The 12,901-nt window shown below is 48.3% G+C and overlaps 7 protein-coding genes across 7 annotated transcripts; 3 read left to right on the top strand and 4 right to left on the bottom strand.

Annotated features, from left to right (window-relative positions):
- Positions 1 to 325: 325 nt before the first annotated feature.
- Positions 326 to 2,087, bottom strand: N7489_000216 (sugar porter family MFS transporter; the record flags this gene model as incomplete). Its single annotated transcript, XM_056705971.1, has 5 exons — positions 326 to 741; positions 794 to 1,346; positions 1,402 to 1,451; positions 1,511 to 1,645; positions 1,697 to 2,087. The coding sequence occupies 5 exons, from the start codon at positions 2,085 to 2,087 to the stop codon at positions 326 to 328; spliced, it is 1,545 nt and encodes a 514-aa protein (XP_056570273.1).
- Positions 2,088 to 2,481: 394 nt separating this feature from the next.
- On the top strand, positions 2,482 to 2,713 carry N7489_000215 (uncharacterized protein; the record flags this gene model as incomplete). The annotated part of the gene is made up of 2 exons (XM_056705970.1): positions 2,482 to 2,519; positions 2,560 to 2,713. The coding sequence occupies 2 exons, from the start codon at positions 2,482 to 2,484 to the stop codon at positions 2,711 to 2,713; spliced, it is 192 nt and encodes a 63-aa protein (XP_056570272.1).
- A 31-nt stretch (positions 2,714 to 2,744) lies between these two features.
- N7489_000214 (uncharacterized protein) lies at positions 2,745 to 3,525 on the top strand (the record flags this gene model as incomplete). Its single annotated transcript, XM_056705969.1, has 2 exons — positions 2,745 to 2,772; positions 3,116 to 3,525. 2 exons carry the CDS (start codon positions 2,745 to 2,747, stop codon positions 3,523 to 3,525), a joined length of 438 nt encoding a protein of 145 aa, XP_056570271.1.
- A 795-nt stretch (positions 3,526 to 4,320) lies between these two features.
- Positions 4,321 to 7,687, bottom strand: N7489_000213 (cation-translocating P-type ATPase; the record flags this gene model as incomplete). Its single annotated transcript, XM_056705968.1, has 4 exons — positions 4,321 to 4,872; positions 4,937 to 7,001; positions 7,072 to 7,337; positions 7,451 to 7,687. The coding sequence occupies 4 exons, from the start codon at positions 7,685 to 7,687 to the stop codon at positions 4,321 to 4,323; spliced, it is 3,120 nt and encodes a 1,039-aa protein (XP_056570270.1).
- A 908-nt stretch (positions 7,688 to 8,595) lies between these two features.
- Positions 8,596 to 8,935, top strand: N7489_000212 (uncharacterized protein; the record flags this gene model as incomplete). The annotated part of the gene is made up of 2 exons (XM_056705967.1): positions 8,596 to 8,768; positions 8,821 to 8,935. The coding sequence occupies 2 exons, from the start codon at positions 8,596 to 8,598 to the stop codon at positions 8,933 to 8,935; spliced, it is 288 nt and encodes a 95-aa protein (XP_056570269.1).
- A 971-nt stretch (positions 8,936 to 9,906) lies between these two features.
- On the bottom strand, positions 9,907 to 10,861 carry N7489_000211 (RTA1 domain-containing protein; the record flags this gene model as incomplete). The annotated part of the gene is made up of 2 exons (XM_056705966.1): positions 9,907 to 10,613; positions 10,675 to 10,861. 2 exons carry the CDS (start codon positions 10,859 to 10,861, stop codon positions 9,907 to 9,909), a joined length of 894 nt encoding a protein of 297 aa, XP_056570268.1.
- A 529-nt stretch (positions 10,862 to 11,390) lies between these two features.
- Positions 11,391 to 12,490, bottom strand: N7489_000210 (zinc-dependent alcohol dehydrogenase family protein; the record flags this gene model as incomplete). Its single annotated transcript, XM_056705965.1, has 2 exons — positions 11,391 to 11,917; positions 11,980 to 12,490. The coding sequence occupies 2 exons, from the start codon at positions 12,488 to 12,490 to the stop codon at positions 11,391 to 11,393; spliced, it is 1,038 nt and encodes a 345-aa protein (XP_056570267.1).
- Between the last annotated feature and the right edge of the window lie 411 nt (positions 12,491 to 12,901).

The following is a 12,901-nucleotide window of genomic DNA, read 5'->3' as shown; positions in this document are numbered from 1 at the left end:
CGATTCATCTGTGTCTTTCTATGTTTACTTCCAAGGTTAGTCCTACAACCACGCCCAGGGTAAAATACTTCATAACATTCGATCTATTGAAAGCTATTATGAACGCGCAGACGACGGGTGAGAGAAGGTGATACTGACATGGTGTTATCGGTACAACCCCAATACAACATTGAAAATCAGTTAGAACAAAACATTCTATGAAAAGGTTGAGACCGCCGGTAAAAGAAAATAGGCTAGGTACAACTGGTCTTTATAAAGGGATGATCGATGGTTCCCTTTGCGTGCGACGGCCTTCGAGTATCCATTGCGGGGACAGATTGGCTGATCAGGCTTTTTCAGCATTCTCAAGTGCCACCTCCGAATGCTTTGTATCTTCATCGATCGACTTAGTGTGGTGGATATCAGAAACAGAGGCCGTGCGGAGTTCGGAACGGTAAGCAGGGCTCTTCCAAGCCTTCGGAACATTGTCATAGAGCTCATTGACCTGCTCAAGGGCCAACCCCTTAGTCTCATAGATCATGGTGTATACGAACACGAAGGCGATCCAGCAGAAACTACCCCAGATCCAAAACACGTTGGACTGGGTTGGGTTGAGTGCTCCAGTGAGGTATGGCGTAATGAACGATAGCAGCCAATTGAAGAACCAGTTCGCCGCAGTGGTCATGGAAAGACCTTTCGCACGCGTCTGGAGCGAGAAGATCTCTCCCGTGACAACCCAAGCGCAGGGGCCAAATGTGGATGCTTTTGTGGACGTTAGCAAAGATTCTCTGGATCGTGACCGTGTTCACTTTACCGAAGAAAGAGACGTATATGCAAATAAAAGCGAACTGGGCGCACTGCGAAGTGAAATTCGTGATCGGAGTTGCGGCGCCACAGGCCGAAACAATGTATTGGGACACACCCATACCGAGTGCCCCTGTCAGAAGAACTGGGCGCCGTCCGAAATGGTCGATTGCCCAAAGACCCGGAAGCGTCATGACCACATTGACGAGGTTAACGATCACCTGCAGGATGAAAGAGTCTGGCAGGCCGTCGACATTCTCGGCAAAGTAGCTTGTACCGTAATAGATGATGAAATTGATACCGACGAGTTGTTGGAGTGATTGAAGTACTATTCCAGTGATGGTGCGTTTTCCCATTGTACCCTTGAAGCATTCAAGATAAGAAGCAGAGCCAAGAGACTGTTCATACTCCCAGTTGCTCTTCAACTCTGCAAGCTCGGCGGCAATATCTGGATCATCAGGACTCAAGCGGCGGAGGAAAACCAAAGATTTGAGGGCTCGGGGGTCATCGCCTTTTTTGATCAGAAAACGAGGGGTCTCCGGGAGAAAGAGTAGGCCTCCAGCCTGTCTCAAGTCAGTTATACATTGAATCGCATTGCCAGGGAGGAGAGTAGTTCACCAGAATCAAAGCCCATGCGAATTGAATGGCGAGCGGGATGCGATAGCTTCCTACGAGCCTGTTAGTTCTTTTTGATCGAAACTCAATCCGAACGTGCATTGAAAAATACCGCTATCGTTCCTGTGCTGGGTCGCGTAATTCACAATAGCGGCCAGGAAGAGGCCGATTGTGATGCAAAGCTGGTAGCATCCAACAACAGCGCCTCTAATCCATTTCGGCAGAGTCTCGGATTGGTACATGGGAACTGTGAGCAATTAGCAATGGATCCTCAAGCTATTTCCACTGATTAACACACCCTGGGCGGAGACTAGACCGACTCCGAGACCGGCGAAAAAGCGACCAGCGATGAACAAAGGCTGCGATGTAGCTGCAGTTTGAAGAGCCACACCGAGATTGAAAGGCAGCATGACTGACAGGATGATCCCCCATCTTCGGCCAGTAATGTCTGCCATGATACCCGCTGCGAGTGCGCCAACGAACGTGCCAACCGACAAGATAGAAACAATTAGGGCGATGCGGCCTGCGTCAGGGCGATCGAATTCCTCGATCCAGTAGGGCATAGTCTGGATACCTGAGATGGTCCCGGTGTCGTATCCATAGAGAATGCCGCCGAAGGATGCGAACAAACCTACCAAGATGGCTGGCCACGCGGCTCCCTTTTCATTTGGGGGGCGTTTGAATAACATAGTTGCGGTTCGGTGAATGATTAGTTGCAAACTACGCGACAGCGGAAGAGATGTTCTTCTTATGCAAATCTTGACGAATATGACAGTGGGCGCAGAGGCTAAGCTTAAGTACTTAAGAGCCAGGCTGTGGCGCTTCGTGTGCTAAGCCAAGCAACGCCCAATGACAGACTTCGCAGAACTCATTACCTCAGACCCATTTCAAGGCCCTAATTGTGTTTGCGGAGAATGTACGGAGTATCTTGTCGCCAAGGTAGTCGTGTGGGGTTTAATTACCCGCCCCAAACATCCAAAGGGAAGATGCAGGAGAAATGGTGTAGCCTTCAGGAGAGCGACAAGGTACGGTCCCTCCAATGCTCCTTCCCCTTGCCATCCGACCTTCTTCGAACCAGTAACCATGGAGCCGATGGTGGAGCTTGTTCTGGGCACAAAAAGGTTCGCTGCCAGGTCTATGCCAGGTTTGAGCGTATGGCAGGTTTGAGCGCTCAACTTACCTCGCAATGTTTCAGGACCCAGTTGTGCCACTCAGCTTAATCCACTCCAACACCCCAGATACGACGCCACTTGCGAATAAGAATGTGACTAACTTTTTTTGCGGGATTCAGTTACGGTTCATTCTAAGCCAATGAAGTTTGATTATATGGGCCGCTACGCTTCCCCATGGGAGACGTCTCCGCAAACGCGGAAGGTTTCCCAAGCCCCGCAAAACTGCTTTGCCAGATATCGGCCCGCTTTTCGCTTTATATTGGTGTGAAATGGGTGAAGTGGCGCACTAAAGAACCCATTAACCATTATTTTCACTGTTCTCTTTCATTACTTTCATTAGAAGAAAGGGAATAATACACGGGGAGGGAACAAGAGATGCGTGGGGGATTAACTTTGTGTGAGGTCATCTCTGCTTTAACCTTGGCGATGTTGAGGGATAACTCAGGCTTGGCAGCGCACTGATCCAGAACTTCCATACGGACTATATGTTTCCAATGGAAAGTCTCAGTACGGAGTATACAGCACTCCGCTAATAACATGTATAGGGGGAGCAGGGCCCGCAGATGGGCGAGGGGTTTCCCACGAAATTGGGCTGATCGGCATGCCACTCGGTGAAATATCGGGGCCATCTGCGCTGGTCATGGCCAGTGAGTGCGGGGACAAGTCTAGATTAAAGTTACGTGTGGAGAAGGAGAAACCGACCCCGGTGCTATTCGGAACAACCGGAAGACTCAAAACTCGGTGTGGTTCTATTGCTCTCGGCGAATTCCACATGATGGACGACTTCGGAGGAGGCTACTCCGAGCAGGCATGGTCCGGCCAAGTGTGTTCTCCGGGAGCCCGTCGATGGAGTTATCGGTCCGCCAAGGACTCGTTTCCCTCGAAATCCCGAAAGGAGAACACTTCCCATGGCACTCGCGTTCTGGGCGGCCCCTCGGGTCGGCCGCGAATGTAAGTAGTCCCGATCTCGGATAGAGGGACCCAAACCGAATCTGATTGCCCCCGGCCACGGGTTCACTCCGGCTGAAGTGGTAGATTAGTCATGATTTAGTAGGAATCCCGAGGTCGTCCATGGATCCATGGATCCATGAATCTATGGGCCGAAACGTTCTGCGGACCACTACCTAGGTACCTATGTCATTTGACATTAACTACTGCATCATCAGACCATATCATATCTGGGTATACTTGTGGTCTCTGAGGTTTGTTTGTTTTGGGGGGTGTTACAGCATTGATACAATTGGTGCCTTGTTTTCGTCAGGATATTCAAAATAAGATTGACCAATAAAAACCAAAGTATGACAAGCGTATTAGTGAAATCCACAATGGTAAGGTTCTCTAACAACAACGTAAAATCACAAAGTCCCCGGGGCCGAATTTGACAATCTGCAGGTGCCCAGTGGTCGGGCATGATTAATAAGTGAAACGCCTAGCCCTACCCTCCCTCGAGCCCTTGGGAATCACCTGGGCATCCACGAAGACCTTCGGCATGTTAATGTCGTTTGGAATAAAAGGCTGGGGTGGGCATTAATTAGCAACTTTCACCATTATAGGTTGTAATGTTGGCAAGCTCCAAAGCGATCACGTAAGAGACAGCATTGTGAACAGAGCCAGAAGATGCAAATCGTTTATTTGTTCTATGAAACAAACGGTGTTTTCCCTTATATTCTAATAGCGACTGCATATTGCATGATAATGAAAAGTTTCTACCATTAGCACCGTGCACCCCATTTCCTTCGCTAAAACAGCGCTAGACTATCTCCGAGGGAGAGCTTTCATGCTTTGCTTTCCTGGATCTTCTGAGAATGATACGCTTGGCCCATTTCCAGCTTTCCACACCGGCGAAAAATAAAACAGTCTCGACACCAACTATGCCCCATTCCCATGATATACCAGAGTGCTTGAACACATCATGGTTAATAACAGGGATATAGACAACAGGGAAGACCAAGATAAAACCTGCTATGATAGCCCAAAACAAGAACTTATTCCGCCACACATCGAACATCCACTGGGTGAAATACCGCTTCGAGTCTGGTTGCATCCGAAAGAATGATCGGCGCATATCAACCATTTCCCATGCAAGAAATAGGGCGAACCAGGTAAGTGAAATAAAGGTTGTTGCGCGTGCACGAAACACAGGCTCGCACTGTGAATTGAAATCTCTATTACAGTTTAGGCCAAGGTCACCGTCGCCGAAACCCCACATCACTAGTGAGAATGACGAGAGACACAGCGCGGCCATCCAAAGGCCATAAACAAGGATATCCACGATCACCTCCCATGTGAAAATCCCTTTTTTCTGTGAAGGTGCCTGTTAGTTATGCCGACAAGCTTGGATATAGGAATAAAAGGATAAAACGCACGCTTTGCGGAGGCCGATCCATGATGTCCGGAGCAGCGATTTCCATACCAAGCCCCATGTCTGGTAGGCCAGAAGTAATCATGATAACCCACAGAATCTCCACTGGTGATAGTGGAAAGACTGACTGGTCACTTTCATCCTTAAACGCGAGACCAATTAACAGAGTACACGCCTGGGCGACATTCTCTGATAGTAGGTGAAGTACAAATCTTTGGATATTGTCGAAGATCCGACGACCTTCTTCAATTGCGTTTAGAATAGAAGCGAAGTTATCATCAGTTAGCACAATGTCCGAAGCATCTTTAGCCACATCCGAACCGCTCTGTCCCATAGCAATCCCCACATCCGCTTTTTTCAGGGAAGGAGAATCATTCACACCATCTCCTGTCATTGCGACAAAGCGCCCGCGCCTATGAAGTGCGTTGATCATGTTGACTTTGGTTTGCGGCGCACAGCGGGCGATGACTCGGGGTAAAACAGGAAGGGCGTCAATTTCTTCCTCAGATAAGTTATCGAATTGACTGCTGGTAAAGATCATAGCCCGTGCAACATCTGTAGCCACCTGCTGAAGATCAGGTAGTATGCCCACCTGCTGAGCAATCTTTTCCGCAGTTCCAGGGTGATCGCCCGTTAACATATGCACTGATATGCCTGCGTGGTGACATAGCTCAACAGCTCTAGTGGACTCGGGTCTAGGTGGATCGTAAATCCCGACCAAGCCTAGGAAGCAGAGATCTTTCTCGACCTCCGCCCGGTCCTCCGTATCTGGAGCAGCATCTCTCTTCGCAAGGGCGAGAACGCGAAGGCCCGACCGTGTTAGAGCTTCCATATTCTTCATGATCTGGTCACGATGATCGTCGGACAGGGTACTCGGCGGGGAACTTTGTTCGAAGACAGACTCAGAGCATCTCTCCAGGATGCGCTCAACAGCGCCTTTGGTGAATGCCACGGACTTTTTCTGGGCATTATTCGTGTAAACAACGGTCATCCGCTTGATATCCGAATCAAACGGGAACTCCACTTGCTGCGTCCATTTTGCATCCTCGCCTTTGGTCAGGCGGTCGCGGTCCCAAGAAAATCTAGATGCAAAGACTTGGTTGGCAATTTCAGTTGGCTCTCCCCGAGCATGCCATTCATTCCCTCCATCGCCCTCATCGCCTTCGTGCTTCTTCTTGTAGACATGTGCTAAATTGGCCAACGAGCAGACATTGAGGTAGTCTTCAAGCTCTTTGTTGTCGGCCAGCATTTCTTCAGGCTTCTTGGTCTCTGCAGCCGTCTTCTCCTCAACAATACTCCTTGGAGCCAGTGCCTGGAAGCTGATTTCTCCAACTGTCGGGTTGAATGGTTCACTACCTCCCTCGAGGGAATAAGTTCCCAGTGAAGCAACCCATGCCTGTTTCACAATCATTTTGCCCTGTGTCAACGTGCCTGTCTTATCAGAGCAAATGTTTGTTACCGCTCCAAGCGCCTCTAGAGAGCTTAGTTTTCGGACAATAACATGGCGCTGCACCATCCGTTTTGTCCCGACTGCCATGGTAATCGTGAGTACTACCACAAGGCAGGCAGGGATCATACTAAGCCCTGTTGCGACAGCGTAGAGAATCACTTCATTATTGTCTCTCCAGTAGTTGGCGCTCATCACCACAATAGCAAAGACAACTGCAATACCGAATAGACCAACTGCCAGCCAAGACAATTTTCTTTGTAGGGGGGTCCCAACATTCACCCCGAGGAAGCGGCCAATTGTATCAGTACCAGTTAATGCCCATGCTTGAACATGCCATCGCTTTTTAGTCTCGCCACTAGGTCCACGCTTCACGGGTCGGCGTTTTTGCCCGCTAGCACGTAGTGCCGCAGCTATCTTTCCGATTTCTGTATCCATACCAGTTGCAATAGCAATCCCCCTTGCTCGCCCTCTCGTGACAGTACTCGAGCTATATGCGATATTCAGACGATCACCAGGCCCTGTATCCTCGTCGAACGTTGCTTCGGAGTCCTTCTGAACAGGTAGAGATTCGCCCGTCAAGAGTGCCTCGTCTGTCTCGAAATTGACCACCTCAATCAGCCTGCTCGTTGCACATCAGCACAAATTCTACCTCTCTATTACAGACAAGGGTTAGCAAGTAGCAGCCGTACCTTAGATCAGCCGGGATCATTTCACCTGTCTTCACTTCGACAATATCCCCGGGGACGATATCAACGGCAGGAATGATGGCCGTACTGCCATCCCTAGACACCGTCCCGCTGGGCGTTGTCAGTGATCGCAGAGACGACATTGTCTTCTCAGCCGCGTACTCCTGGAAGAAGCCGACGACGATATTCAACCCAATAATACCAGCAATAACGCCGCCCTCGATCCAAGACTGGATGCCGAAGCTGACGGCCATTGCTAAGATCAAGACCTGCCAGCAAACAGTTTAGAATGGCTCATTTCTGATCTTCATTTTTCGCAATGTAAGAGGCAGGAAGCCAAATTCTGCTAAAGCAAAAATTAAGACAAACAGGCTGAACTCACCAGCATCATCGCATTCGCGATTTGTCGCAGTAGTATTTTCCCAATCGAGATTCCCTCGCCCTCCTCCAGGCGGTTATGTCCGTAAGTTTCCAGACGTGAACGAGCCTCAGCGCTTGCCAGCCCATCGTCTGCGTCCGTCGAAAGTTGTTCCAAGACTGCAGTATAGGACAAGCAGTGAGGAGGCTGACTCAGTCCTGGTCCTCCGGACTTTTCGGTCTCTTGACGTAAACCATCCATTGCTAGCCAGCTCAGTCTTTCTTTTTACAGGCTGCCAGCTTATTATGGGAATTCGTAAGTGAATTATTGCTTTTCCGCGATAGCCATTTGTAGACCCCGTGTTTTGAGAAAACTTCAGTTAATGTCCCTTTAAAAAAAGCTATGCCTAAAAAAATTCAAAAACAAAAGACCAAGGAAAAAAAAAGGGAAGGCCATGCCAAGGCTCGTAATCATACTGATATCATCACTCATTCAAGTATAGAGCTCTGCTCTTGTGAGAGCCGAGAGTGTCAACCTTCCTTGGTTCCAGGTGACTTTCCCCGGTTGAAGTGGGTCGGGTCACAGACCACCGCACAAAGATGATTGGCTGACCTTGAAATTAAGTGCGTAGATGCGGGGCAGATTACCCTGGCCCACTTTATATGTGCTGCTTGCTCTTGAAGACTACCCATGTAGGTCGTAGGTAGGTAGGTAGGTAGCTCTGTAGAACAAGATGACGTCAAGTACGGCAATATTACAATAAAGCCAATCAGGAAAATCAGGAAAATCAAGATAAGGCATGCAGAACAACTGTATCCTAGCTAGTAACGAGATCCTTTTTAACACCAAAATGTAAGGCTGACGCTCCTTGTTGCTTTAGCATTGAGCACCCCATGGAAAACCAAAATTCTGAGTCTCAGTCTGGTACATCTCCCCTATTGAGCAGCATTAGAAGTACCGAATAACATTTCCCTCAGGGAGAATCATTGGATACTGCTTCATCGCGATCATACCCGTCCTTCTATGCATGGTCTTTGTTACCTTAAAGTCGCAAGCTCCCCGACGAGCGCGCTGCGAATTTTCAGGCCCAAATTCAAATAACAGGGGCCCTGGCACACCGGCCTCCTATCGAAGAAGCCGAATAAAGACACTATCGAGAACAGCTTTGAATGAAATACCCACGTACAGAACTGGGGACTTCCCCGGCAGCAGAACACGCAGCGGTACCCCCGACGTGGAAAGAGGCATCACCTGCCAACACACCAGCAGCAGTCAGTCCAGCAGGACATTCAGTCCAGAGCTCGCCGATCAAAATCTCGCATTATCGAGGCCGGATGGCTCGGTAGGTGATAGGTGAATCCATCCATCATTCAATCAAATCTAATTCTCAATAGCACGCTTTATGCGGAAGCAGCAAGACGACCTGTGCAGTCTGCTCTGAAGATTTCACGGGGGGACAGCTCCTACGGAGTCTTCCCTGCCATCATCAATACCATGCGGAATGCGTAGATGGCTGGCTGCTCAATATATCAGGATCCTGTCCTCTGTGGTATGTTCAGCATGGATCCTTCAAATAAATCCTCAGGAACTCAATCGGTTCTAACTTGCTTGACTTAGCCGTATGGACGTGCACGATACTCGAAGTAGTAACGAGACCAATACGCAGCAAAACCTCCCTATTCAACCTCCACGGGCGGTTATCGCGCGGCATCCTTATTCGTGATGGAACCTCCTTAGAATACAATAACGTATTTCACAAGCGAGCGGTGTAGTCCAGAACACATAGTAAATGCGATAAAATACAACTTGGTATCTCAACAACCACGCTGGTATTTATTTCCATTGTCATTCGATAGAAATCGATAAGAGTTCTTAACAGTATATATCAATTCCAAGAAAATCGAAAAGTTGGATTATCATGGTAACTATTGAAAATTACGGCGCTAAAACCTAGAAATATATATTCGCAATCAAGTCATATATATTCCCCAAACTCCCTAGAGAGGTTAGATATCACCTAAAAAGCATAGGTCTTAGAGGAAAAGCCTCTATAGACACCTTTGTTAAGATATCGGGTTGTAGTTTATCACATTTACTACGCGTTTTGCACTGTACCGCACGCTTGTGAAGTACGTTGATTAAATCTCAAAGGCCTTTGTAACCAAGTACATACGACCATAGGGTGTGGAAAATAGGGCTTCCCGTCCGCTCAGCCGTACTCAAGCCACACGCCGGTGAGTTAGTAGTTGGGTGGGTGACCACCAGCGAATCCTCACTGTTGTATGTCTTTTTTTTTGGTTGTTCTTTTTTCTAAGCTATTAGAAATGCGTAACGAAAATAAAAAATAGAAAATAGAAAACCTTAGGAACCCATACGCCATCATTTAGACCCCCAAATGCAACGGCGAAGAGAGGAAATATCAAAGGTGAAACAGCAATCAAGATAGTGACCAGCACATTCTAGGCTGCCATCATCCATGGCTAATACCGAGTCAACTCAATATCCGGCACCCGATTCTCACCCGTCAGAGGCTCATGAAAATCAGCTACCTTCCTCACTCGACGGGCCTTTTTGATTAGGAGACCGGGATGATAGACAACTAACACAAGCATAGAAAAGAACATAAGAAACCCATCAAAAACATAGATATACAACTCTTTTTGGTTGACGTCTGAACTCTTATCCGCCCCGAACTGAATCGTCCGAACAAGATTTCGAATCATCAATGCAAAACAGGCAACATACAAAGCCAGCATGTACCGCCGCCAATGAATGTTGTGCATGATCGAAATCTCGGTAGGGGTTTTTTCAAGTCGTCGCTGCAGTGTTACTGCAATCCAAATGAAGAAGGCAAACACAGCTAGGGAGAAGATCAGACCTGCTAGAACGACCTTCTTACCGATGGCCATGACATCCGGGTCTCCGGTAACTTGGACACCCGCACCACCTAATTGCGTGCAGAACGTGAGTACGTCGTTTAAGACGAAGATGGCTGTGATTTTCTTAGGGGTCATGCTGGCTAGATGTTCGGCGCCGAAGGAGCGAATGATTCGACCGAGGACCATGTAGACTGTTGCGGCGATGAGAGGCGGGGCGCAAAGGATGAGCATTTCTTGGAGGGCCCATGAGCCGATATCCGTTCTGTCTTTGTGTGATAATGCTCGGCCGTAGTATCCGAATACTTCACCTGGTTAAGATTGTGTTAGTCAGGGTTCCAATCTAGCACCTTAAGGACGGGGGAATAATACAAACACCTCCCAGAACAAGAGGAATAAAATACGCAGCGCGATATGGAAACATCAGGACAATATGGACGATCGTCATGATGCCGAACATGGCCATGAATGCATAGCCTGCTGTTTCGGAGGGCGTATATGGGTAGAAGACGACATAAGGTTTGGAGCCGTTGACACCGGGGTGGAAGTCGATATCCATTGCGAAGGAGTAAAATTGGCAGTAAGAATTAGCAGATACTCTACAAGCGGAGGAATTGTCAAGCCTTTATGAGACGACCCGCCTATTTTTAAACCAAGCTTAAACGCCCTGTTCCTTGACGATCGATCTGTGGTCGTTGCCTGATTAGGAAATCTTTGGAACGAATACGCGTTGCTGCGGACCCACCCGATCCATGGATCCATGGATCCGTTCCATGCTTATCTAAAACATACATAGCGCGTTCCGTATTCCGTAGACGGAGCATTATAGATTTTTCGGGTATAGACAGCGCAGCGAAACAAAATCAACGCGGTGCTATCACAACGTATGCCTCTAGTCACCCCTTGACAGTTGGTAACGGCAGGATTCACAGGTAGTTATTGCTCTTGAATAGTTTTCACTGTGGAAAATAGTTCAGAAAATCTTTAGTCATGACCACATGCGGGCTTCCCCAATTGCTCAGGCAATGAGCAATAAGATGACTGCTCGAATTCTCCTTCTAAATAATCAATTTGCTAAGACTGCGCATTTAGAAATCAATGCAGACTTTCCCGATGTGCTGGCCACTGGCAAGATAGTTCAACGCCTCAACAACCTCATCACGACCAAACTTGAAAGTCTTCTCCACCGCCACAGAAAGATTGTGCATACCAATGAACTGAGCCGCATCCTCCATTTGCTGCTTTGAGCCGACCATGATACCACGGACGACAGCTCCTTTGGCCAAGGCAAGACCAGCAACATCAGGCATATCCTCTTGCTTCGCAGCAGAGAGGAATCCGATGACTGAAATCACACCACCGAAAGCAATAGCATCAAGGGACTGCTTGATTGTCCCGGAGCCACCGTTCTCCAGAATAAAGTCCACGCCCTGTCCGTCGGTGATCTTTTGGACCTCGGCCGCCCAGTCGGGAGTTGTCTTGTAGTTAATCGTGTAGTCAACATCATACTGAGCTTTAACGTGCTGGAGCTTCTCATCCGAAGAAGACGTGATAATAGTTCTAGCACCCGCAGCCTTTGCTAACATAAGACCGGTGATAGACACACCACCCGTGCCTAGATAATGGAGATGAGTTGCTGTTCTCTGCGTGGGTGAATACGACGGATATTAGACTCACCCTGGAACAGAACTGTCTGTCCTGGCTTCAAGGGGTTGTTTCCATACAACGAGTTCCAGGCGGTTGTACCCGTGCAGACCACACTGGCCCACTGAGCGTAGCTGAGCGTGGAGTTTGCAGGGAGCTTTACAACAGCTTGGGCAGGAACTGCAATGTATTCCCTCAAAACACCGTCCACCGGCCCACCCAAACCGTTTCCCCAATCCTTTATCGGTCCGTACAATGTAGTAGGGTCAAAGGAGATAATAACCTTATCGCCACGTTTAAACCCAGAAACACCCTCTCCTGTCTCGACGATGTCACCGGCCGCATCAGAGCCAGGGACCACCTGGTCCTTGACTGGGAACGGATATTTACCGGTTGCGATAGCTATGTCTCGGAAGTTCAGGGACACACTTTTGACCGCAATGAGCACTTCATGCTTGCCAGCTGTAGGGATAGGCTCTTTGGAGTGGACGAGGTTCTCCCAGGAGCCCTGGGCAGTGAGTCGGAGGACGTTTTGCGTGGCCATTTTCGTGTAAAATTGTATGAACGATAATCTGAGTATTGGAATATATAAAAGAATCCAGCAATGTCAACACACCTTCTTATATACTGGCCATCTGTTAATTTCTACTCCACCTCAATGTCTATGCTCCACTTGCAGTGAGGGGTAGAAATTCACAGGCGAAAAAGTCTCCGACATTTCGAAAATTTTCCCCGAATTATGACAAATCTACCCGGACAGCCCTGGAGTATGGAATAGATTAGGATATGTTCTATATTGAACTCAGATATCCCACTATTTCAGGTTCAAAGATGTGCGCTCGCTAAGTTCATCCTCTGTGCAGGTCGTGATGCCGAGAATATTCATACACCCGTTAAATTACTCAATCTATCTAGATTCAGAGAACCACGACTAAATACAAACTAGTACTGGTGC

This window comes from Penicillium chrysogenum (genome assembly GCF_028827035.1).
Source record: "Penicillium chrysogenum strain IBT 35668 chromosome Unknown utg000001l_segment0_segment0, whole genome shotgun sequence".
Taxonomy (NCBI): domain Eukaryota; kingdom Fungi; phylum Ascomycota; class Eurotiomycetes; order Eurotiales; family Aspergillaceae; genus Penicillium; species Penicillium chrysogenum.
Note: the sequence above shows the minus strand (reverse complement) of the source record. Positions and strands in the feature narration are given on the sequence as shown.